General features: G+C 38.8%; 1 protein-coding gene and 1 non-coding gene across 5 annotated transcripts in view; one reads left to right on the top strand and one right to left on the bottom strand.

Moving 5' to 3' along the window:
• Positions 1-22,926, top strand: part of SBF2 (SET binding factor 2) — a 496,673-nt gene that overhangs the window by 224,618 nt on the left and 249,129 nt on the right. For all 4 annotated transcript variants that reach the window (XM_027563255.1, XM_027563254.1, XM_027563253.1 and 1 more), the window contains exons 4-6: positions 11,373-11,495; positions 12,821-12,931; positions 14,680-14,785. In XM_027563255.1, coding sequence (XP_027419056.1) covers positions 11,373-11,495; positions 12,821-12,931; positions 14,680-14,785 — 340 coding nt within the window. The remainder of the gene's footprint in view (positions 1-11,372; positions 11,496-12,820; positions 12,932-14,679; positions 14,786-22,926) is intronic.
• TRNAG-CCC lies at positions 2,388-2,459 on the bottom strand. Its single transcript has one exon. It is a non-coding gene; the product is annotated as a tRNA-Gly (tRNA).

Genomic DNA, 22,926 nt, shown 5'->3' with positions numbered 1-22,926 from the left:
CAATGAGGTAATATTTGAAAAAGATAATATTAAAGTCCAGATGATGTTCCTTTCTTGGGTCATCATTAATGTTGTTCCCATTTTCAATGTGAACAGTGAACTATGTCCTTTTTAAAAAATGTGTTTTTCTTTTATTTTTGGATCATATCATCAATTCAAAAATAGATCTTTTAATTCTCATTTGGTGTGAATTATTTCATACCAAATATACTATGACACATTATTTGGAAGTCTAAAGAAGAGGAACTTAGGGACACAAACCATCCAAAATATAATTGTGCAACTTTAAAAATGTTGGCTCTTATCTTTCTAAGTTACAGTAACACTGTCAAAAAACACAAGCAAAAGCTTGGCATTAAATTTTTGATAACATATTCCCAGAATTATTCAGTTAGGCAATGTGATTATAACATTTTTTAAGTAATCAGTAAAATATGATAGATGTGAGGTGCTTTATTATATGACTTACCCTATAAAAAGATGGACTTGTCTAAATTTTTTGAACTTCCCAGGTGGCACTAGTAAAGAACCCGCCTGCCAATGCAAGAGATTTAAGAGACATGGGTTCCATCCCTGGGTCGGGAAGATCCCTTGAAGATGGAAATGGCAACCCATTCCAGTATTCTTGCCTGGAGAGTCCCATGGACAGAGGAGTCTGGTGGGCTGCAGTCCGTGGGGTCGCATAGAGTTGGACAAGACTGAAGCAACTTAGGATGTGTATCATTTTAGAATCTTTTAATGAGTCTGTAAGTGTGTTTATGAACCAATAATAATACAGTTCAAACTAAAGACATTTTGGTATGTCAGCAACCAAGTGTGATCAAAGGAGCAAAATGAATAAATGTACTTTAGAATAACGTTGACACATAGGAGATGGATAATGAAGGTTTTATTTTCTTTGTTTTTTAGATGGGAATTTTTTTTAAAACAAAATTTAAGTGAGTAGTATATAAATCCCATTACACTTGACCCAGCTTTAAAAATTATCAGAATTTTGTTGGTCTTTTAAAGTTTAAATCCTTTTTTTTTAAAATGGAGACATTTTAAAGCAAACCCCAGACACCATAAATTATTGCAAATATTTTAGTGTGTGCATGCTGCACGCATGCTTAGTCCCTCAGTTATGTCTGACTCTTTGTGACCCCACGGACTGTAACTTGCCATGCTCCTTTGTCCATGGGTTTTCCAGGCAAGAATACTGGAATAGGTAGCCCTTCTCTTCTCCAGGGGATCTTCCCAACCCAGCGATCAAACCTGGGTCTCCTGCATTAGCAGGTGGATTCTTTACCGCCTGAACCACCAGGGAAGCCCCAAATATTTTAGTATATATCTCTAACTGATAAAGATTTTTTTTTACATTACCAATCTGCCATTATAATACTTAAAAATTAATTACAACGAATAATCCCTTAATATTATCTAATATCTAACTTACATATTTCTAAATTTAAAAATTTGTCTTGACTTATTCAGGCAAATTCTGCACATTATATTTGGTTGATATTTCTTCAGTTTTTTTCTGTAACAGGCCGTCTTTTGGGGGCAGTAGAGAAATTGGGTCATTTGTTCTATACAAAGTTCTGTATTCTGGATTGGGCTGATTAATTCTCCATATTATTTTTACCTCTGTTCTCCATTATATCTCTATTCTCCATAGTTTACTTAAAGTAATATTTAGATCTAGAGGCTTGATTGGATTCACATTCAATTTTTAAATCAAGACCACTTCAAAGATTGTACTGTACTTCCTATTGCATCTCATCAAGATAAACTTAACTTCTGGTTGTTCTACTTTTAGTATTGTTAAGATTGATTTGTGGCTTTGGGGTGGTGCCAGCCTTCACTTAGTTTGGGTCTACTGATGATCTTTGCCTAAATACATTATTTAAGCAAGAATTGCAGAAGGTAAATTCTTCCTTCTATTATTCTTTCTGGATTTATTAACTGAATTTCAGTTATTAAATAGAACTTTCATTGACTACAGTTAGATTGGTAATACTGGAGCAGGTAGCCTTTCCCTTCTCCAGGGGATCCTCCCAACCCAGGGATCAAACCCAGGTCTCCTGCAAGGCAGGCGGATTCTTTACCAGCTGAGCCAGAAGGGAAGCCCAAGAATACTGGAGTGGGTAGCATATCTCTTCTCCAGTGGATCTTCCCAACCCAGGAATCAAACCAAGGTCTCCTGCATTGCAGGCCGATTCTTTACCACCTGAGCTATCAGGGAACCCCTTTAGCCATCTTTGAGAAGTGAGAAGAAGAAGTGAAGTCGCTCAGTCGTGTCCGACTCTTTGCGACCCCATGGACTATAGCCTACCAGGCTTCTCCATCCATGGGATTCTCCAGACAAGAATACTGGAGTGGGTTACCATTTCCTTCTCCAGGGGATCTTCCCAACCCAGGGATTGAACCTGGGTCTCCTGCATGGGAGGCAGACACTTTAACCTCTGAGCCACCAGGGAAGCAGTGACCAATTAAAAATTATAAACTTATGGATTTTTGTATGTTTAAATCAGTCAATTGTGATTTTTATTTATTTTGATTCTGTTAGTCTTTGACAGATTATTTACTTTTTTACTAAGATGAATAGGCTAATTTTGTACTTTTTTGTGATTCAAAATTAGAATGTCATTTCTCCAGGGAGTTCTGGTTTCCTTACTGGAAAATAGTATTTAATAAGTTCTTGATTGTATAAATGAATTATTTACACTCTTATGATGCTTAGAACAGTGTCTGGCATATAGAATATATGTTACAGTTATTATTTTCTTTTATATTCTCATATTGATTAATTTAAAACTGCATGATCTCTGGGCTTTCCAGTTTGCGCTAGAGGTAAAGAACCCATTTGCCAATGCAGGACACCTAAGAGATGCAGGTTCAATCCCTGGGTAGTAAAGATCCCCTGGAGGAGGAACTGGCAACCCATTCCAGTACTCGTGACTAGAGAATCCCATGGACAGAGAAGTCTACAATCCATAGGGTTGCGAAGAGTTGGACATAACTGATCCCTGCACAAGCAATATCAGTATCACTAGGTAACTTGTTAGAAATGAAAATCCTTGGATTCTACCTCAGACCTACTGAATCAGAAATTTTAGGGGTGGGACTCAAAAATCGGTTTTAGCAAGCCCTCAAATCCCATGGAGCCTGGTAGGCTGCAGTCCATGGGGTTGCTGAGAGTCGGACACAACTGAGCGACTTCACTTTCACTTTTCACTTTTATGGATTGGAGAAGGAAATGGCAACCCACTCCAGTGTTCTTGCCTGGAGAATCCCAGGGACAGGGGAGCCTGGTGGGCTGCCGTCTGTGGGGTCGCACAGAGTCAGACACGACTGAAGCGACTTAGCAGCAGCAGCAGCAGCAGCAGTGATCCTGTTGTGCACTAAAGTTACAGAACCACTGGTCTAGAGAAGAAGTTCCTAACTCATGGTGAGAATGGGCCACAGGCAAACTGAATATTTTCTTAGGGCAGCTGTAAAGAGCCTTAAATTGAAGAAAGTAGGGAAAACCACTAGACCATTCAGGTATGACCTAAATCAAATCCCTTATGATTATACAGTGGAAGTGAGAAATAGATTTAAGGGACTAGATCTGATAGACAGAGTGCCTGATGAACTATGGACGGAGGTTTGTGACATTGTACAGGAGACAGGGAGCAAGACCATCCCCTTGGAAAAGAAATGCAAACAAGCAAAATGGCTGTCTGAGGAGGCCTTACAAATAGCTGTGAAAAGAAGAGAGGCAAAAAGCAAAGGAGAAAAGGAAGGATATAAGCATCTGAATACAGAGTTCCAAAGAATAGCAAAGAGAAATAAGAAAGCCTTCATCAGCGATCAATGCAAAGAAATAGAGGAAAACAACAGAATGGGTAAGACTAGAGATCTCTTCAACAAAATCAGAGATACCAAGGAAACGTTTCATGCAACGATGGGCTCGATAAGGACAGAAATGGTATGGACCTAACAAAAGCAGAAGATATTAAGAAGAGGTGGCAAGATTACACAGGGGAACTGTACAAAAAAGAGCTTCACAACCCAGATAATCACCATGGTGTGATCACTCACCTAGAGCCAGACATCCTGGAATATGAAGTCAAGTGGGCCTTAGAAAGCATCACTATGAACAAAGCTAGTGGAGGTGATAGAATTCCAGTTGAGCTTTTTAAAATCCTGGAAGATGATGCTGTGAAAGTGCTGCACTCAATATGCCAGCAAATTTGGAAAACTCAGCAGTGGCCACAGGACTGGAAAAGGTCAGTTTTCATTCCAATCCCAAAGAAAGGCAATGCCAAAGAATGCTCAAACTACCACACAGTTGCACTCATCTCACATGCTAGTAAAGTAATGCTCAAAATTCTCCAAGCCAGGCTTCCGTGAACTGTAACTTCCAGATGTTCATGCTGGTTTTAGAAAAGGCAGAGGAACCAGAGATCAAATTGCCAACATCCTCTGGATCATGGAAAAAGCAAGAGAGTTCCAGAAAAACATCTATTTCTGCTTTATAGATTATGCCAAAGCCTTTGACTGTGTGGATCACAATAAACTGTGGAAAATTCTGAAAGAGATGGGAATACCAGACCACCTGACCTGCCTCTTGAGAAACCTATATGCAGGTCAGGAAGCAACAGTTAGAACTGGACATGGAACAACAGACTGGTTCCAAATAGGAAAAGGAGTACATCAAGGCTGTATATTGTCACCCTGTTTATTTAACTTCTGTGCAGAGTACATCATGAGAAACGCTGGGCTGGAAGAAACACAAGCTGGAATCAAGATTGCCAGGAGAAATAACAATAACCTCATATATGCAGATGACACCTCCCTTATGGCAGAAAGTGAAGAGGAACTTAAAAGCCTCTTGATGAAAGTGAAAGTGGAGAGTGAAAAAGTTGGCTTAAAGCTCAACATTCAGAAAACGAAGATCATGGCATCCGGTCCCATCACTTCATGGGAAATAGACGGGGAAACAGTGGAAACAGTGTCAGACTTTATTTTTTTTGGCTCCAAAATCACTGCAGATGGTGATTGCAGCTATGAAATTAAAAGACGCTTACTCCTTAGAATGAAAGTTATGACTAACCTAGATAGCATATTCAAAAGCAGAGACATTACTTTGCCAACAAAGGTCCGTCCAGTCAAGGCTATGGTTGTTCCTGTGGTCATGTATGGATGTGAGAGTTGGACCGTGAAGAAGGCTGAGTGCCGAAGAATTGATGCTTTTGAACTGTGGTGTTGGAGAAGACTCTTGAGAGTCCCTTGGACTGCAGGGAGATTCAACCAGTCCATCCTGAAGGAGATCAATCCTGGGTATTCATTGGAAGGACTGATGCTAAAGCTGAAACTCCAGTACTTTGGCCACCTCATGCAAAGAGTTGACTTATTGCAAAAGACCCTGATGCTGGGAGGGATTGGGGGCAGGAGGAGAAGGGGACGACAGAGGATGAGATGGCTGGATGGCATCACCGAGTCGATGCACATGAATTTGGGTGAACTCCAGGTGTTGGTGATGGACAGCGAGGCCTGGCGTGCAGCGATTCATGGGGTTGCAAAGAGTCGGACACGACTGAGCGACTGAACTGAACTTAACTGAACTAAAGTGCCCTAGCTTCCAGCAGCATTATCTACGTTCTAATATTTTCAAATCTCACTTTAGTTTATGAAATGTGAGAATGAATGAAACAGGTATAAAATATAATAATATATTTATGAAATAAGCATGGTATTAACTTAGTCTTTTTAGTATATAGAACATAGGAATATATACGTATTTCACTTTCATACATTTTCTATTCTAGAACAGCTTGTGACAGCCTTTCTCAGCATATGTTTCATAGGGCACTAGGTCCCCTAGATGCTTTTAATAAAGCATCCAGTAAGTTGGAGAAATAATTCATATCATCTTTGCTTGACATTGCACAAGCGAGATTTGCCTATCAGTCTGAAAATTCCTTCAGTGAGGAAACCTTTTTAACTTGGCTTTAATTTATTGTTTCCAAAATTTTTGATTAGGATACCTTTTTACCTAAGCAATATCTGTTAGCTTCCAGCCGAAAACACTTTGGAAAATGCTGCCTTATAAGTATATATGTTTAAAAAACTTATGGATTGTGTGCTTCTTAAAAATAGGGAGCTTTCTGGATGAATATATAGAGACCTGCAAATGAATTTGCCCTACTTTTGGAATAGTGGCGGGTCCAGGAGCTGTTGAAGGGGAAAATATCGGTATTTTGTTTGCTAGAGGTAAACTGCATTCTGAACTGAAGACTAGTGGCCCAGTTGTCTGAAGCTTTGAAATCCTAAGATGTGTTTGTCTCATGTAGTCATTATTTTTCAGACCAATGCAAGAATAAATTAGGTTTTGTCATATAGACGTGTCAAGATAATTAAGGGACTGTTAGGCAAGAAATGAAGTTTTCAGGGTGGAATTGTAGACCTTACAGAATTTTGCAACTACTCCTACTCCCTTATTTCCAATTTTGGAAGATCTTGAAGTCCTCAAATTGCTTAGCTGTGGCAAATCTATATAATGGTGTACTGTAATAAATTGCTTTTCAAAAAGGAAATGTGAAACTGGAAAATTTTTACTTGCATAATTCCTTTCACAATTAAAAAATGTTTAATTGGCAAATAACTGCTTTAAAAATATGTTTGCTTTTCTGCCATACAACAATGTGAATGAACCGTAAGTATATATATGTCCCTCTCTTTTGAACTCCCTCCCATCCCCTACCCCCCTACTCCATCCTACTCCTCTAGGTTGTTACAGAGCACTGGGTTGAGCTCCCTGTGTTATATAGCAACTTCCCACTTCATATATTAATGTGTATGTTTCAGTGTTACTCTCACAATTTATCCCGCTGTGTCCTTCATCCTCCTTTTAAAATTGAGTGTTTAAAGAAATTTTGTAGGGTGAATTAGTAGGAACTCCCTGGTGACTCAGACAGTAAAGAATCTGCCTGCAATGCCGGAGACCTGGGTTCAGTCCCTGGGTTGGGAAGATCTCCTGGAGAAAGGAAAGACAACCCATTCTAGTATTCTTGCCTGGAGAATTTCATGGACAAAGGAGCTTGGCAAGCTTCAGTCCATGGGGTCATAAAGAGTTGGACACGACTGAGCGGACTGAGTGACTAACACACACACACAGTATGAAACAGTGTTGCTGAAAATGAGCTTAGCACAGATGATATTGGATGCAGTTAGTCTTTTCAGAATAGAAGAGACAGGAGTCAAGCATCAGGAGTAGAGCAGAGATGAGAATGAAGTATTCTACCTGGGTGATAGGATAAGCTTCTTACAGATTGTGCCTATCTGCTATATGCAGTCATTCCATAAAATCAGTATTCTAATAATTTTTAGCATTTTTCCCTGAGGATATGTTTGAAAGGCAGTAGTTCTTTTAAGGCAGATTGCTATGATGGGTACTAATTTATCCCATACTATTGAGGCATGAAGAGTTTGAGAGCTACATAGAATGGGAACTACATGGAAGCTGGGAATGCCGCTAGTAGATGTGGTCCACAGTAATAATAGGTAGGAAAAAATACCAGTCAGTGGGCAAGTTGTGGCACATGCTTACACTAAATATAAGATAAAATCACTTTATATGTCAATGTGAGGCAGTTCAGTAAACAGAATTTAAGGTAAATTTGTATCTATTGCTGATGTGCTCAGTCGTGACAGACTCTTTGTGACCCCATCGACTGTAGCCCGCCATGGTCCTCTGTCCATGGAATTTTCCAGGCAAGAATACTGGAGTGGGTTGCCATTTCCTTCTCCATGTATCTTTATTGCTGCTGCTGCTAAGTCACTTCAGTCGTGTCCGACTCATAGACGGTGGTCCACCAGGCTCCCCTGTCCCTGGGATTCTCCAGGCAAGAACACTGGAGTGGGTTGCCATATCCTTCTCCAGTGCATGAAAGTGAAAGTCGTGTCCGACCCTCAGCAACCCCATGGACTGCAGCCTACCAGGCTCCTCCGTCCATGGGATTTTCCAGGCAAGAGTACTTTGGGACCTACTAAAACCAAGGAATAATCTTAGCTTGGAAGAAGTCTTGTAAGTTTTGTTCAAATGAGATTCAGTATGTGAAAATGCTTTATACTATAAAATGTTAAATTTCTAACCATTATTATAATGTCTATTACATTTGTATTCCTGTGTTTTTAATTTCCTGCTTATTACGTTTCTCACATCTTTTCAATATGTGAAAATTTGTCATTGTAAAACACATAACAGAGTTAGTATCACTACATAATTATTACACAAAATATATTCTAACAGCTATAAAAAACGGCACTATTCTTTTACATGATAAATTACTTATAGAAAAAGTTAACCAAAATCACAACACTACTGTTTACTGGAATCAGACTTGTTATAAACAACAATTTTAAAAAAATCACAGCAGTGCTTTGCTTTGAAAAAAGGAATACGAATTTTCTCTAAACTTGGGACATTGTATTCTTATAGAAGAGCTATTGGAATGAAGAATAGCAGCATCTTATGATTCATAGCACATTTACAAAGTAAAGGTCAAAATCTATAATAGTGATGTAAAGAAAATGGACTTGTTTTTATTTAGTATTGATTCATATTATGTCAGACCTTTTTTCTTTCTTGTTAATAATTATTCCACTTAGTGAATATTTAATTAAAGGAAATGACCAATGCATTCTATTTTATGTTTAGTTTAACATAGGTTAATGGTCATTTATATGAAACGGTTATGTGCTTACTCAAGCTGATTTCTAATGGTACTCTGGGGCATGTATCACAATCTCATAAAAATGTGGATAACTTTATCTCTTTCAGGAATTTCAGTCATTTTTTTGTCATGCAAGGACAAATTTTGTTAGTAATCCATAAAAAAGATGATTCATTAAGTGTGGAAATCTTTGGTAAATTCATTTTCATCACATTTTTATTATTTCTAAGAATTCCAGAACCACCCAACCTAATTTTAGCTTTTGCTTTGTAACAAATGAAAATCTTTCAAGAGCATATGGATCTTATCATACATAATAAAAAGTAAACAGATATTTCCCTTTGGATATGTACATTCCATAGACATCTAATACTTGGTCATATGTCACTGTATAGAAGCTATATGGGCTCCAAAGAAGATAGAAAATATTAATACAGTTCTTGGCCTCCTTGAGTAGAGGTGAAAAACTTTCCTTGGTAAAATAAGAAAATTTTAAATTTTATGTAAGAAAATTCATTCCTGCATGAATGCAGTGAATAAATATTATATAAATATCAACTGTGTGCCCACCTCTTGTTTTAGAAACTGGGAAATCAACAGTGAACAAAACAGAAATCCTGGTCTTCATAAAGCACATTCTAGTTGAGGCAAAAACCAGAAAACAATATAAGTGGAATGTTGGATGGTAACAAGTGCCATGGAGAAAAATAAAATAAGCAAAGGGGACATAAGTGGGGTTAGGATATTGCAGTTTCAAGTAGGATACCAGCAAAGCCTTAATAGAGCAGAAGTTTGCTTGAATGGGAGGATGAGGGAGATGAGGGAATTATTTATTGTTTCTATTCCAGGTAAAGGAATAATAAAGTGTTTGAGACCTTTACCTGGGAACATGTCCAGCACATTTGAGGAGCAGCAAGGAAGCAAAGTAGGGCTAAAGAGGAATGGAGGAGACAAAAGGGAGCTAATAAAATAACCCAGAAAAGAGACGATCGTGGCTCACAGCCCTGTGGTAGCAGTGGAGGTGGTGAGAAATCGGGATTGCTACCAAGGTTATGAAAGAGAGAGGAATCAGCATTTTTGATTTGCTAAATGGGAGGATAGAATTTCCTTTAACTGAGATAAGAGATTACTGAAGGAGGAGTGGAGTTTGGGAAAAAAGATTGGAGCTATATTTTTGTCTTATTTGAGATACCTATTTGTCATCTAAGTGGAGAGGTCAAGCAGGCAGTTGAATCAGCATTTTGTGGCATTTAGGGGAGAGGCGTAGCAGGAGAAATAAGTATGAACAGGTATGTGCAATGTTGATAAATGCTAAGAATTAACAGTTGGAGAAAAAAATCAGTGAAAGAAAGCCTTTGAGAAGCAAGATAAAGTCTAAGCTCCTGGACCTTTGATTAGTGGAAAGGAAAGAGAAAAGGATTCTAGTCAGGGAAAATGCCCTAGCATTATCATTTGGAAATAAATTTGAATATTTTTCTATCTTGGTTTTTTCTTTTCAAAGTTTTATAGTGCATCATATAGTGTTATGGAGCGCTTATGAATTTGAATAAGTTGCTTATGAGTGAGAAGACTATTTTTCTTTCGATATATTTAGTTTAATTTTGGTTGCCCTGGGTCTTTGTTGCTGTGCACAGGCTTTCTCCAGTTGCAGAGAGTGGGAGCTACTCTCTAGTTGCGGTGCACAGGCATCAACCCTTCTTATTGAGTCACTTCTCTTGTGGAGCATGGGCTCTAGAGCATGCAGGGCTCAGTAGTTGCAGCTCATGGGCTCCAGAGTGCAGACTCAGTAGTCAGTGGGCATGGCCTTAGTTGCTCCGCAGCATTATGAGATCTTCCTGAACCAGGGATGGAACCCGTGTCCCCTGCATTGCAAGGTGGATTCTTAACCACTGGAACATTAGGGAAGCCCCAGAATAATACTTTCCAAGTTTATTACATTAACCAGTATTTAATCACTCAATATTTAGGGTTTAAAAAAAATTCTAGATATTTTTATTGTGCTAATAAAATAGGCGTGACATAAGCTTTACACTTCAACTATTTTTAACTTTACAGCTCAGTGACAACTAGGTACATTCTGAAACTTAGTTATGTATATAAAAATGTCCTCTGTTTTTAAAAAAATCAACATTGTTGCTCCTGAGAAAAAAGAATTTAGAGCTGTTTGGGCTTTATTTCTAAGAGCATTCTGCAAGATAATCCTAAATGATTATCTCTTTTGCTTGAAAGACTGGGAGAAGTCCAAAAAACAAAACTAAAAAATAGTGCCTTACTTCTAAAACAGATTTCTTTTTCTTGTCTTAGAAACTGAATTTCCATTAAGTGTCATTTGTATTTGTCTAGTCAGTGATGAATTGTGTTTTATTTACCTTTTATTACTGGTACCTCACATAGAAACCAAATGTTCAAATAAAATTGTGCCATATATCTGGAGCTTAAGGATTCTCAGAAATGTAATGAGTATGCCCTGCTTCATAATTTCTTTGCCTACTTGCTTCTTAGATTCCTCTCAAAGTATGTTCTTTGTTTTTAGTTTGAGTTTTGTAAATTATATTTTGGAATTAATTTTGGATTTCATAAATTACATGGAAGTGTGTGATATGGCTACATTTTGTCAGTTATAAACCTAAGAAATTGTCTGTCTGTTGATTACAGTGTCTCTCTTTTTAGGGAACAAAGAAGGAAGAGACTGAAGGTGAAGTGGAAGTGTCTGGTTTGATTCAGCCTGCGGAAGTGTTTGCTCCCAAAAGCCTGGTGTTGGTATCCAGATTAGATTATCCAGAAATTTTTAGGGTAAAGAACTCATAGTTGTTATTGATTTGTATCATTGTATAAATCTATTCTGAGTGAACCATGGTAACAAGTTTTTTTGTACCTAAAATATCTTTAAATTGATTGGGAATTCATCAATAAAATAAAATTACTGTGAACAGAAGAAATGAATTTCATGTTGGATGAAATAAATACCTGAATAAGTTAGTATAACTATTTAAACTTCTAAGGATGTTTAAAATATCCTTATATTTAAGGATGTTTAATTTGTTTTAAAATAGGTCTCATCTTTACTGACTCCAAAATTTATGAATCCTAAAGAAATCATTTGATTACTTGTATCAAGCTTAAAATGCATTAGTAATATAACAACTTAGTGTGTTTTTACTGATCTTTTTAGGAGTCCAGGTGAAAGGAAATAGGATGAGTATTTGTGATTTCAAATAGTTGTGATCATACTGCTACCAACATAGCTTTAAAATATTGTTTACTTCCAGATATTTTACTTTTTAGATAGTTAGAATTTTCAAATATAGAAAAAAAATTACTGTAGTTATAAATACATTTGAAAGGGAAGAGGGCTTATTTTTCTTACTTCAATTGTTATCTTTAATATTAGTTATGTTGACCATTGTCTAGAAATCACAGATTTTCTTTAGAAAGTATAAATTACACCTTAAAATCTCTCAAGGACTTGAGAAATTAATGCATAATTTCTGGAAAACTTTTCTGTATAGTTGAGATTATATATATTCCTAGTGTCAAGATTTCAATGACAATTGGTAAGTCCTAACAGATATTAGTTTTTTAATTATAAATTTTAATAAACTGGAAGATTCATATGATTCCATTTTGTCCTCCATTTTACCACCTACCTTCTTCTGAGCTTAAAGTGTTAATCATATATTCTCTATTTTGCTGTTCTTTATAATAATTCACATAAGTTAAATTTTTCTGTAAAATAAATGTTCTGAATTATTGATAATCACAAAATAAGGTAAAATTTCTAAATTTTTTTCTTGAAAATTGGAGTTTTGCAAAATAAGTTGAGACAAAAAGAGTTTTAAGCCTTACAAATTTGCTAGAGTGGTTATCTGAACACAAACACCTGTTTTACAAATTATGTACTTCTGTTTTTTATAAACTCATCTTAGAAGCTCATTTAGAGCTTCTGGTTCTGGAGGAAAATTTAATAAACTTAATAACATTTGCTGCTTAAAATTTATTCCATGGTCACTGTAGAATATACTACATTCAAAGAGAAACTTTCCTGGGAGCAGATGTCACAATTTATTTTTAGTGCTTGCTTTTTCCATTAAATAACTACATGCATCTTTTGTTTTCAGGCTTGCCTGGGTTTGATCTACACTGTATATGTGGACAGTCTGAATGTCTCCTTGGAAAGTCTCATTGCAAACTTGTGTGCGTGTCTTGTCCCAGCGGCTGGAGGGTCTCAGGTAAACAGAATAAAAAAGAAGATGAAGAGGGCCTGCTTCTCTTCTCCTCTCCTCCAGTTAATTTAATTTATGAAGAAAAGGAAAAAAACAAATTCTTTAAATATTTTCTTTTTAAAGTGGGTCTTAGGGGACTTCCCTGGCAGTCCAGTGGTTAAGACTCCGCCCTTCCAATGCAGGGGGCGAGAGTTCAATCCCTGGGAAAAAAAAAAAGGTCTTAGTTTAGTTAAGCATTGTCCCTGTGGTCTTCCTTCTAGAAACACAAGATTCCATTCTTTTCTTAGGTCATGGGGTTAATTTTAACGCAGGGTTCACCTTTCACATTGCATAGTTAGAAGTTATATTCTGTGTAACTTGAAATCTAGCTTACATTTTCTTGGGAATGCACTTTTTAAAATTGAATTTCAGATGTGTTCTTTATACCATGCTTATTCCTCTATATGATTACACCTCATTAAAATTTTTTTCAGTGACACAAATTCAGAGATAACATTAAGAAAACTGTCAGTATAATTTTTTGTAGCATTGTAACTACCGCTGGATAGGTTAATTCATTTCTTCATCTCCTTGGATAAAATCACTTACATGTGGTCCTGAAAACCATTTTGTGTGTTGTGTGTAATGTTTAGTAGAATAGCTTGCACTTAAGCTTCAGGAGAAGAGGGCTTATTTTTCTCATCTCAGTTGTCTGCCTTTAATAATAATAATGATGATATTGACCATTGTCCAAAATCACAGATCTTCTTTGGAAAGTATAATCTATACCTTAAAGAATTTCATCATACGTAGATTGAGCACATGAGGACATTAAACTCTTACACTGAAATAAAGCTTTCCCAAAGTGACATGTCTTTCATCTTCTCTGTGTCTTGAAATTTTTATCTTCTTCTCTGAAGTAGAAAAATGAGAACCTCAGCTTCTAAGACTAAATGTTCCTAGGTAACTTAAAAAAACTACTTAAGTCCTAAAATTGATTAGTTGACCACTTACTATGCTTATTCTTATGAAATATCAATATCAAGGGAAAGAACAGCCCTCTAAAAATTACATTTTTTAAACTCTGATCGATTAAAAAAAAGTCTGATAGAGATGTTACTTATGGTAAAATTGACAACTTTTTCCCTTGCCCTTTGCCTTTTTAACTATCTACTATCTTTCCTAATGCCTTTTGGTTACTCTTAAGCTTATTTTCCTTCTGTACTCCCCTCCCTCACTCTCCTGTTTGTACTCCAAGGGCAGAATATGAAATGTGAGTTTAGTCACAACTGAACCTACACTGTAAAGCAGATGAGTTACTTTATGAGACTTTATTATGATGAAATTTTTGTTGACACGATTTTATGTATTTTTAAATTTAAAAAGGATTATTATTGTGACTATTAGAAGTTTTTAAATTATGTGTTTCATATTACATTTTATTTTTCCAGTTTTATTCACATGTAACTTGCATATAAATGTTAGCTTTAATATTTTATTATTTTTAAGTTACATGTTACTGTCACTGATTTGTGTGTTTCATTATTACTAAATTTTCACCTTCCAACTACTGAATTTTCTTGTATCATATTCATTTGGGCACAAAGTAGCTTTAGTGTTTTGAGCTGCCTTGTTGCCCTTCGCATCTGTTAGTTGGGTCTTATAAGACCATCATCTGCTCTCAATTTGAACTTCAAAGAGATTTTTTTTATCTTGAGAAAATGTGTGAAAAGAAATCATTTGTTGTGTGTATATCTTTTCCGCCCAATCTGCAGAAGCTGTTTTCCTTGGGTGCAGGAGACAGACAGCTGATCCAGACTCCCTTGCATGACAGTCTTCCTGTCACAGGAACTAGTGTGGCTCTCCTGTTCCAGCAGTTAGGTATGTCTTGTTCTCCATTTTTCAGTGTTTTTCTAAAAGCTTCTGAAAACAAGATTAAGTTTTAAGCCATCACCCGACATGAACCAGGACAATAAAAAAGTAAACCATTAAATAACATATATAAAATACATAATTATATGGGTTCTAATCCCAACTAGTACTCATTGTTTTTAACCTCGGCTCCTTTTGCTCTGTAGTCACTTAGGCTTTTAGAAGGAAAACATATTTTCTCTGTGCTGTAAAACACGAATAGGTAGTATGTTTTGTTTTTCCTTAGAAGGTAAAACTAAAAGAATCCCTTCCTTTTCATTTCGCCACCTGTAACAGGACTTCATCTCTAATTTTCTAGCAATGGCTCGGGTGAAGAATTAGAGGGAGGACACGAGAAAGTGCCCTCTGTACATTGGACAGCTCATACTTCATTAAAGGAGTAATGTAACTTAGAGTATATTTCAGATCAGTGCTGCCAGAGATTGTCACTTACTTTATCTCTTCAGTCAGTTCAGTCACTCAGTCGTGTCTGACTCTTTGCGACCCCATGAACCGAAGCATGCCAGGCCTCCCTGTCCATCACTAACTCCCAGAATCCACCCAAACCCATGTCCATCGAGTCAATGATGCCATCCAAACATCTCATACTCTGTCCCCTCCTGCCAAAATCTTTCCCAGCATCAGGGTCTTTTCCAGTGAGTCAGTTCTTCACATCAGGTGGCCAGAGTATTGGAGTTTCAGCTTCAACATCAGTCCTTCCAATGAACACCCAGGACTGATCTCCTTTAGGATGGACTGGTTGGATCTCCTTGCAGTCCAAGGGACTCTCAAGAGTCTTCTCCAGCACCACAGTTCAAAAGCATCAGTTCTTCGGCCCTCAGCTTTCTTTATAGTCCAACTCTCATATCCATACATGACCACAGGAAAAACCATAGCCTTGACTAGACGGACCTTTGTTGACAAACTAATGTCTCTGCTTTTTAACATGCTATCTAGGTTGGTCATAACTTTCCTTCCAAGGAGTAAGTGTCTTTTAATTATATGGCTGCAATCATCATCTGCAGTGATTTTGGAGCCCCGAAAAATAAAGTCAGCCACTGTTTCCACTGTTCCCCATCTATTTCCCATGAAGTGATGGGACCAGATGCCAAGATCTTAGTTTTCTGAATGTTGAGCTTTAAGCAAACTTTTTCACTCTCCTCTTTTACCTTCATCAAGAAGCTCTTTAGTTCCTCTTTGCTTTCTGCCATTAGGGTGGTGTCATCTGCATATCTAAGGTTATTGATATTTCTCCCGGCAATCTTGATTCCAGCTTGTTCTTCATCCAGGCTGGCATTTCTCATGATGTACTCTGCATAGAAGTTAAATAAGCAGGGTGACAATATACAGCCTTGATGTACTCCTTTTCCTATTTGGAACCAGTCTGTTGTTCCATGTCCAGTTATCTCTTACTTGTCTTATATGTGTACCTACATAAGAGTTTCTCACTCCCTTAGATTATGTTTTTCACTTTTTCCCCATCTGTGTCTTTTTATAGTTGAGTTGAAACCGTCCCTTTCCTGAAGGCCTATCTCTACTTCTCCATGGAATTTTTAATTCCTTACACAAAAATTCTACCTTTTTATTTCCTCCCATCTCACGTTGAATTTTACTCCCTGCTCAACTCTGAAACACATCACTCCTTTTCCTCTAATGGCCCCATCCTTATTCTTCTTTGTGACTTCCATCAGTGAAATTTAGAGAGCCTCAGAAGAGTTTAATGGGCTTCCCTTGTAGCTCAGTTGGTAAGGAATCAGCCTGCAATGTTGGACACTTTGGTTCAATTCCTGGGTCAGGAAGATCCTCTGGAGAGGCAAATGGCAACCCACCCCAGTATTCTTGACTGTAAAATCCCATGGACAGAGAAGCCTTGCTGGCTACAGTCCATGAGGTCTCCAGAGTTGAGCATGACTCAGTGATCAAATCACCACACATAGAGTTTCTAGTAGCCTAATAAAGATGAATGATGGCATCAGTCCCAAAGTAGTAGTTCCCTATTATATCTGCCTCCCCATAGGAGTTTAAACTGTTAAAAATCATGTATTCCTTTTCTTCCTCCCTGAAAGTTTCTGCTCGTTGAATCATCTCAACCAAGTTCAAATTAATTTAATTAAAGCTATTTTGTTTAATGTGTGAAATAGGCACTGACTCCTTGGTGGCACTTATTTCTGTAAAGAATATCTTATTGATTAAAACCTTCCTCCACAAAGTTTTGGATGTAATTTTAGGGGTTCATGAACTACCTACAGAGCCTGTGCATGGTCCCTAACTAATCACTAACTTAATTGATTTTAGCTAGAAAAGTTATGACCAACCTAGATAGCATATTGAAAAGCAGAGACATTACTTTGCCAACAAAGGTCCATCTAGTCAAGGCTATGGTTTTTCCAGTGGTCGTGTATGGATGCGAGAGTTGGACCATGAAGAAAGCTGAGCGCTGAAGAATTGATGCTTTTGAACTGTGATATTGGAGAAGACTCTTGAAAGTCCCTTGGACTGCAAGGAGATCCAACCAGTCCACTCTGAAGGAGATCAGCCCTGGGATTTCTTTGGAAGGAATGACGCTAAAGCTGAAACTCCAATACTTTGGCCACCTCATGCAAAGAGTTGACTCACTGGAAAAGACTCTGATGCTGGGAGGGATTAGGGGCAGGAGGAGAAGGGGACGACAGAAGATGAGATGGCTGGATGGCATCACTGACTCGATGGATGTGAGTCTGAGTGAACTCCGGGAGTGGGTGATGGACAGGGAGGCCTGGCATGCTGTGATTCATGGGGTTGCAGAGTCAGACACGACTGAGTGACTGAACTGAACTGAACTGAAGCACTATTCACATGATCTTTTTCATTTAGGACGGCTTGTATGGCTGTACATGGGTCGGCAGTGGTGTGCCTCAAGGACAGGGGCTCTGGGTGCAGCAGACATGGGTATCACATAAGCACTCTTGAAGGAGGTCGCCATTAACCCTACCATAGAGCTGCCAGAACTTAACTGGACTGGGAAATAGACTATTGCAGGGCACAGCAGAACCTTGTGCACCAGGACCTAGGAGAAAGGAGCAGTGACCCCACAAGAGACTGTCCCGGACTTGCATGTGGGTGTCCATGAGTGGAGGCGTGGGTTGGTGGTGGCCTGCTGCAGGGTTGGGGGCACTGAGTGTAGCAGTACATATATGGGATCTTTGGAGGGAGGTCACCATTATCTTCATTACCTCCAGTTTGGCCCCAGGTAAACAGCAGGGTGGGAACACAGCTCCACCCATCAACAGATAATTGGATTAAAGATGTACTGAGCACAGCCCCGCCCATCAGAACAAGACCCATTTTCCCCTCAGTCAGTTTATCCCATCAGGAAGCTTCCATAAGCCTCTTAACCTTCTCCATCAGAGAGCAGACAACCAGAAAACCACAATCACAGAAAACTAACCAATCTAATCACATGGACCACTGCTGCTGCTGCTGCTAAATCACTTCAGTCCGACTCTGTGCAACCCCATAGATGGCAGCCCACCAGGCTCCGCCATCCCTGGGATTCTCCAGGCAAGAACACTGGAGTGGGTTGCCATTTCCTTCTCCAATGCATGAAAGTGAAAAGTGAAAGTGAAGTCGCTCAGACCCGATGGACTGCAGCCTACCAGGCTCCTCTGTCCATGGGATTTTCCAGGCAAGAGTACTGGAGTGGGGTGCCATTGCCTTCTCCGTCAATATGTCTAGCACACTGAATTAATGTTTTTTAAAAGCCATTAATTTTAGCACATCATCGTGAAAGTTCAACAAATGAAAAAAGAAAATCCTAAAGAGAAAAAAATAAAAAGAGAAAGGCTAAATATTTTACAATGGATCAAAAAAATCAAAATACCAACAGAAATCTATTAACATTAATTAATTACATTAATAAATTATAAAAGTAATAAAATTAACTCCTTAATTTTAAAAATAGGACATAATTCAACGTAACACTCATTCTTAAATTAAAAATGAGTTCCAGAATTGCTGATATTGTTTACTGGACATATTAGCAGAAGTAATTACCCAAGAGAAAGAAACTAACAATACAAAAATTGGAAGATAAAAGTATCACTATTTCCCAGTGATATAACTGTTATATCATTCACTGGAAAAGTGAATAGGATCAACTAAAAAACGACTATGAACAACAAGATAATAAAACTTTAATAAAAACTGATTCATATTTTGGGCCAGGATTTACCCTGCAGCTTGATACACCTTAAAAAGCTGGAAAAAAATAATATGAAATAGTGGGCAACTGAAGGACAAAGATCCCTGAAAAGCAGGAAACAGCAGGTCATTCGGTAAAGAATCCATCTGCAATGCAGGAGACCCCAGTTCGATTCCTGGGTCAGGAAGAGCCGCTGGAGAAGGGATAGACTACCTACTCCAGTACTCTTGGGCTTCTCTTGTGGCTCAGCTGGCAAAGAATCTGCCTGTAATGTGGGAGACCTGGGTTCGATCCCTGGGTTGGGAAGATCCCCCAGAGGAGGGAAGGACTACCCATTCCAGTATTCTGGCCTGGTGAATTCCATGGACTGTATAGTCCATGGAGTCACAAAGAGCTGGACATAACTGAGTGACTTTCACTTTCACTATTGGCACCACTTTCTGCCTTGAGAGAGTTTACAGGCCATGGTGCAGGGAGGGGGAACAGAGGTGGGGCTTAGAGGACTCCCTAGACAAGGAAATAGAGTGGAGACCTCTGGAGAGCAAGGCAGCTAGAGTTCTTAGGACAGAACCCAGAGAGCAGGGAGTTGCAGAGAGAAAGAATGGGATATCTGCAAGGGTTCCACAGTCTCGTCTAACCCAGTGAAACTATGAGCCATGCCATGTAGGGCCACCCAATACAGATGGGTCATGGTGGAGAGTTCTGACAACATGTGGTCCACTGGAGAAGGGAATGGCAAGCAACTTCAGTATTCTTGCCTTGAGAACCCCATGAACAGTATGAAAAGGCAAAAAGATAGGACACTGAAAGATGAACTCCCCAGGTTGGGAGGTGCCCAATATGCTACTGGAGATCAGTGGAGAAACAACTGCAGGAAGAATGAATAGACGGAGCCAAGGCAAAAACAGCGCCCAGCTGTGGATGTGACTGGTGATGGAAGCAAGGTCCAATGCTATAAAGAGCAATATTGCATAGGAACCTGGAATGTCAGGTCCATGAATCAAGGCAAATTGGAAGTGGTCAAACAGGAGAAGGCAAGAGTGAACATTGACATTTTAGGAATCAGCAAACTAAAATGGACTGGAAAGGATGAATTTAACTCAGATGACCATTATATCTACTACTGTGGGCAGGAATCCCTTAGAAGAAATGGAGTAGCCCTCATAGTCAACAGAAGAGTCCGGAATGCAGTACTTGGATGCAATCTCAAAAATGACAGAATAATGTTCATTTCAAAGGCAAACCATTCAATATCATAGTAATCTAAGTCTATGCCCCGACCAGTAAAGGTGAAGTTAAATGTTTCTATGAAGACCTACAAGACCTTTTAGAACTAACACCCCCCAAAAATGTCCTTTTCATTATAGGGGACTGGAATGCAAAAGTAGGAAGTCAAGAAGCATGTGGAGTAACAGGCAAATTTGGCTTTGGAGTACAGAATGAAGCAGGGCAAAGGGTAATAGAGTTTTGCCAAGAGAATGCACTGGTCATAGCAAACACCCTCTTCCAACAATGCAAGAGAAGACTCTACACATGGACATCACCAGATGGTCAACACCGAAATCAGATTGATTATATTCTTTGCAGCCAAACATGGAGAAGCTCTACAGTCAGAAAAAACAAGACCAAGAGTTGACCATGGCTGAGATCATGAACTCCTTATTGCCAAATTCAGACATAAATTGAAGAAAGTAGGGAAAACCACTAGACCATTCAGGTATGACCTAAATCAAATCCCTCACAATTATACAGTGGAAGTAATAGATTTAAGAGACTACATCTGATAGACAGAGTGCCTGATGAACTATGGACAGAGGTTTGTGTCATTGTACAGGAGACAGGGATCAAGACCATCTCCATGGAAAAGAAATGCAAGAAAGTGAAATGGCTGTTTGAGGATGCCTTACAAATAGCTGTAAAAGAAGAGGAGCAAAAACAAAGGAGAAAAGGAAAGATATACCCATTTGAATGCAGAGTTCCAAAGAATAGCAAGGAGAAATAAGAAAGCCTTCCTCAGCAATCAATGCAAAGAAATAGAGGAAAACAATAGAATGGGAAAGACTAGAGATCTCTTCAAGAAAATTAGAGATACCAAGGGAGCATTTCATGCAAAGATGGGGTCAATAAAGGACAGAAATGGTATGGACCTAACAGAAGCAGAAGAGATTAAGAAGAGGTGGCAAGAATACACAGAAGAACTGTACAAAAAGATCTTCACGACCCAGATAATCACGATGGTGTGATCACTCACCTAGAGCCAGACATCCTGGAATGTGAAGTCCGGTGGGCCTTAGGAAGTATCACTACGAACAAAGCTAGTGGAGGTGATGGAATTCCAGTTGAGCTATTTCAAATCCTGAAAGATGATGCTGTGAAAGTGCTGCACTCAATATGCCAGCAAATTTGGAAAACTCAGCAGTGGCCACAGGACTGGAAAAGGTCAGTTTTCATTCCAATCCCTAAGAAAGGCAATGCCAAAGAATGTTCAAACTACTGCACTCATCTCACACGCTAATAAAGTAATGCTCAAAATTCTCCAAGCCAGGATTCAACAGTATGTTTACCATGAACTTCCAGATATTCAAGCTGGATTGAGAAAAGGCAGAGGAACCAGAGATCAAATTGCCAACATCTGCTGGATCATCTAAAAGGCAAGAGAATTCCAGAAAAACATCTACTTCTGCTTTATGGACTATGCCAAAGCCTTTGACAGTGTGGATCACAATAAACTGTGGAGAATTCTTCAAGAGATGAGAATACCAGACCACCTGACCTGCCTCTTGAGAAACCTATATGTAGGTCAGGAAGCAACAGTTAGAACTGGACATGGAACAACAGACTGGTTCCAGATAGGGAAAGGAGTACGTCAAGGCTGTATATTGTCACCGTGCTTGTGCTTATTTAACTTCTATGCAGAGTACATCATGAGAAATGCTGGGCTGGATGAAGCACAAGCTGGAATCAAGATTGCCCAGGAAAAATATCAATAACCTCAGATATGCAGATGACACCCCCTTTATGGCAGAAAGTGAAGAACTAAAGAGCCTCTTGGTGAAAGTGAAAGAGGAGGGTGAAAAAGTTTGCTTAAAGCTCAACATTCAGAAAAAAAAGATCATGGTATCCGGTCCCATCACTTCATGGCAATTAGATGGGGAAACAGTGGAAAGAGTGACAGACTTTGTTTTTTTGCGCTCCAAAATCACTGTAGATGGTGACTGCAGCCATGAAATTAAAATACACTTGCTCCTTTGAAAAAATGCTATGACCAACCCAGATGGCATATTAAAAAGCAGAGACATTACTTTGGCAACAAAGGTCCGTCTAGTCAAAGCTATAGTTTTTCCAGTAGCTATGTATGGATGTGAGAGTTGGACTATAAAGAAAGCTGAGCGCTGAAGAATTGATACTTTTGAACTGTGATATTGGAGAAGACTCTTGAAAGTCCCTTGGACTGCAAGGAGATCCAACCAGTCCATCCTAAAGGAAATCAGTCCTGAATATTCATTGGAAGGACTGATGCTGAAGCTGAAACTCCGGTTCTTTGGCCACCTAATGCGAAGAGCTGACTCATTGGAAAAGACCCTGATTCTGGGAAAGATTGAAGGCGGGAGGAGAAGGGGATGACAGGATGAAATGGTTGGATGGCATCACTGACTCGATGGGCATGAGTTTGAACAAGCTCCTGGAGTTGGTGATGGACAGGTAAGCCTGGCGTGCTGCAGTCCATGGGGTCGCAAAGAGTCAGACACAACTGTGCGACGGAACTGAACTGAACTGAACTAACCTTGCCAAACACTACCTGTATTTTCCCAAGAGATTAAGTCTGATTCTGATCCTGGAAAACAGAAGGTAGGGAACACATTGCTTCCAGAGACTGCAGTTGTCAAAATCCAGGCTCTCAGAAACTGTTGGTCAATGTCACAAATTCTTA

The sequence above is a fragment of the Bos indicus x Bos taurus genome, chromosome 15, assembly GCF_003369695.1.
Source record: "Bos indicus x Bos taurus breed Angus x Brahman F1 hybrid chromosome 15, Bos_hybrid_MaternalHap_v2.0, whole genome shotgun sequence".
Lineage (NCBI taxonomy): Eukaryota > Metazoa > Chordata > Mammalia > Artiodactyla > Bovidae > Bos > Bos indicus x Bos taurus.
Note: the sequence above shows the minus strand (reverse complement) of the source record. Positions and strands in the feature narration are given on the sequence as shown.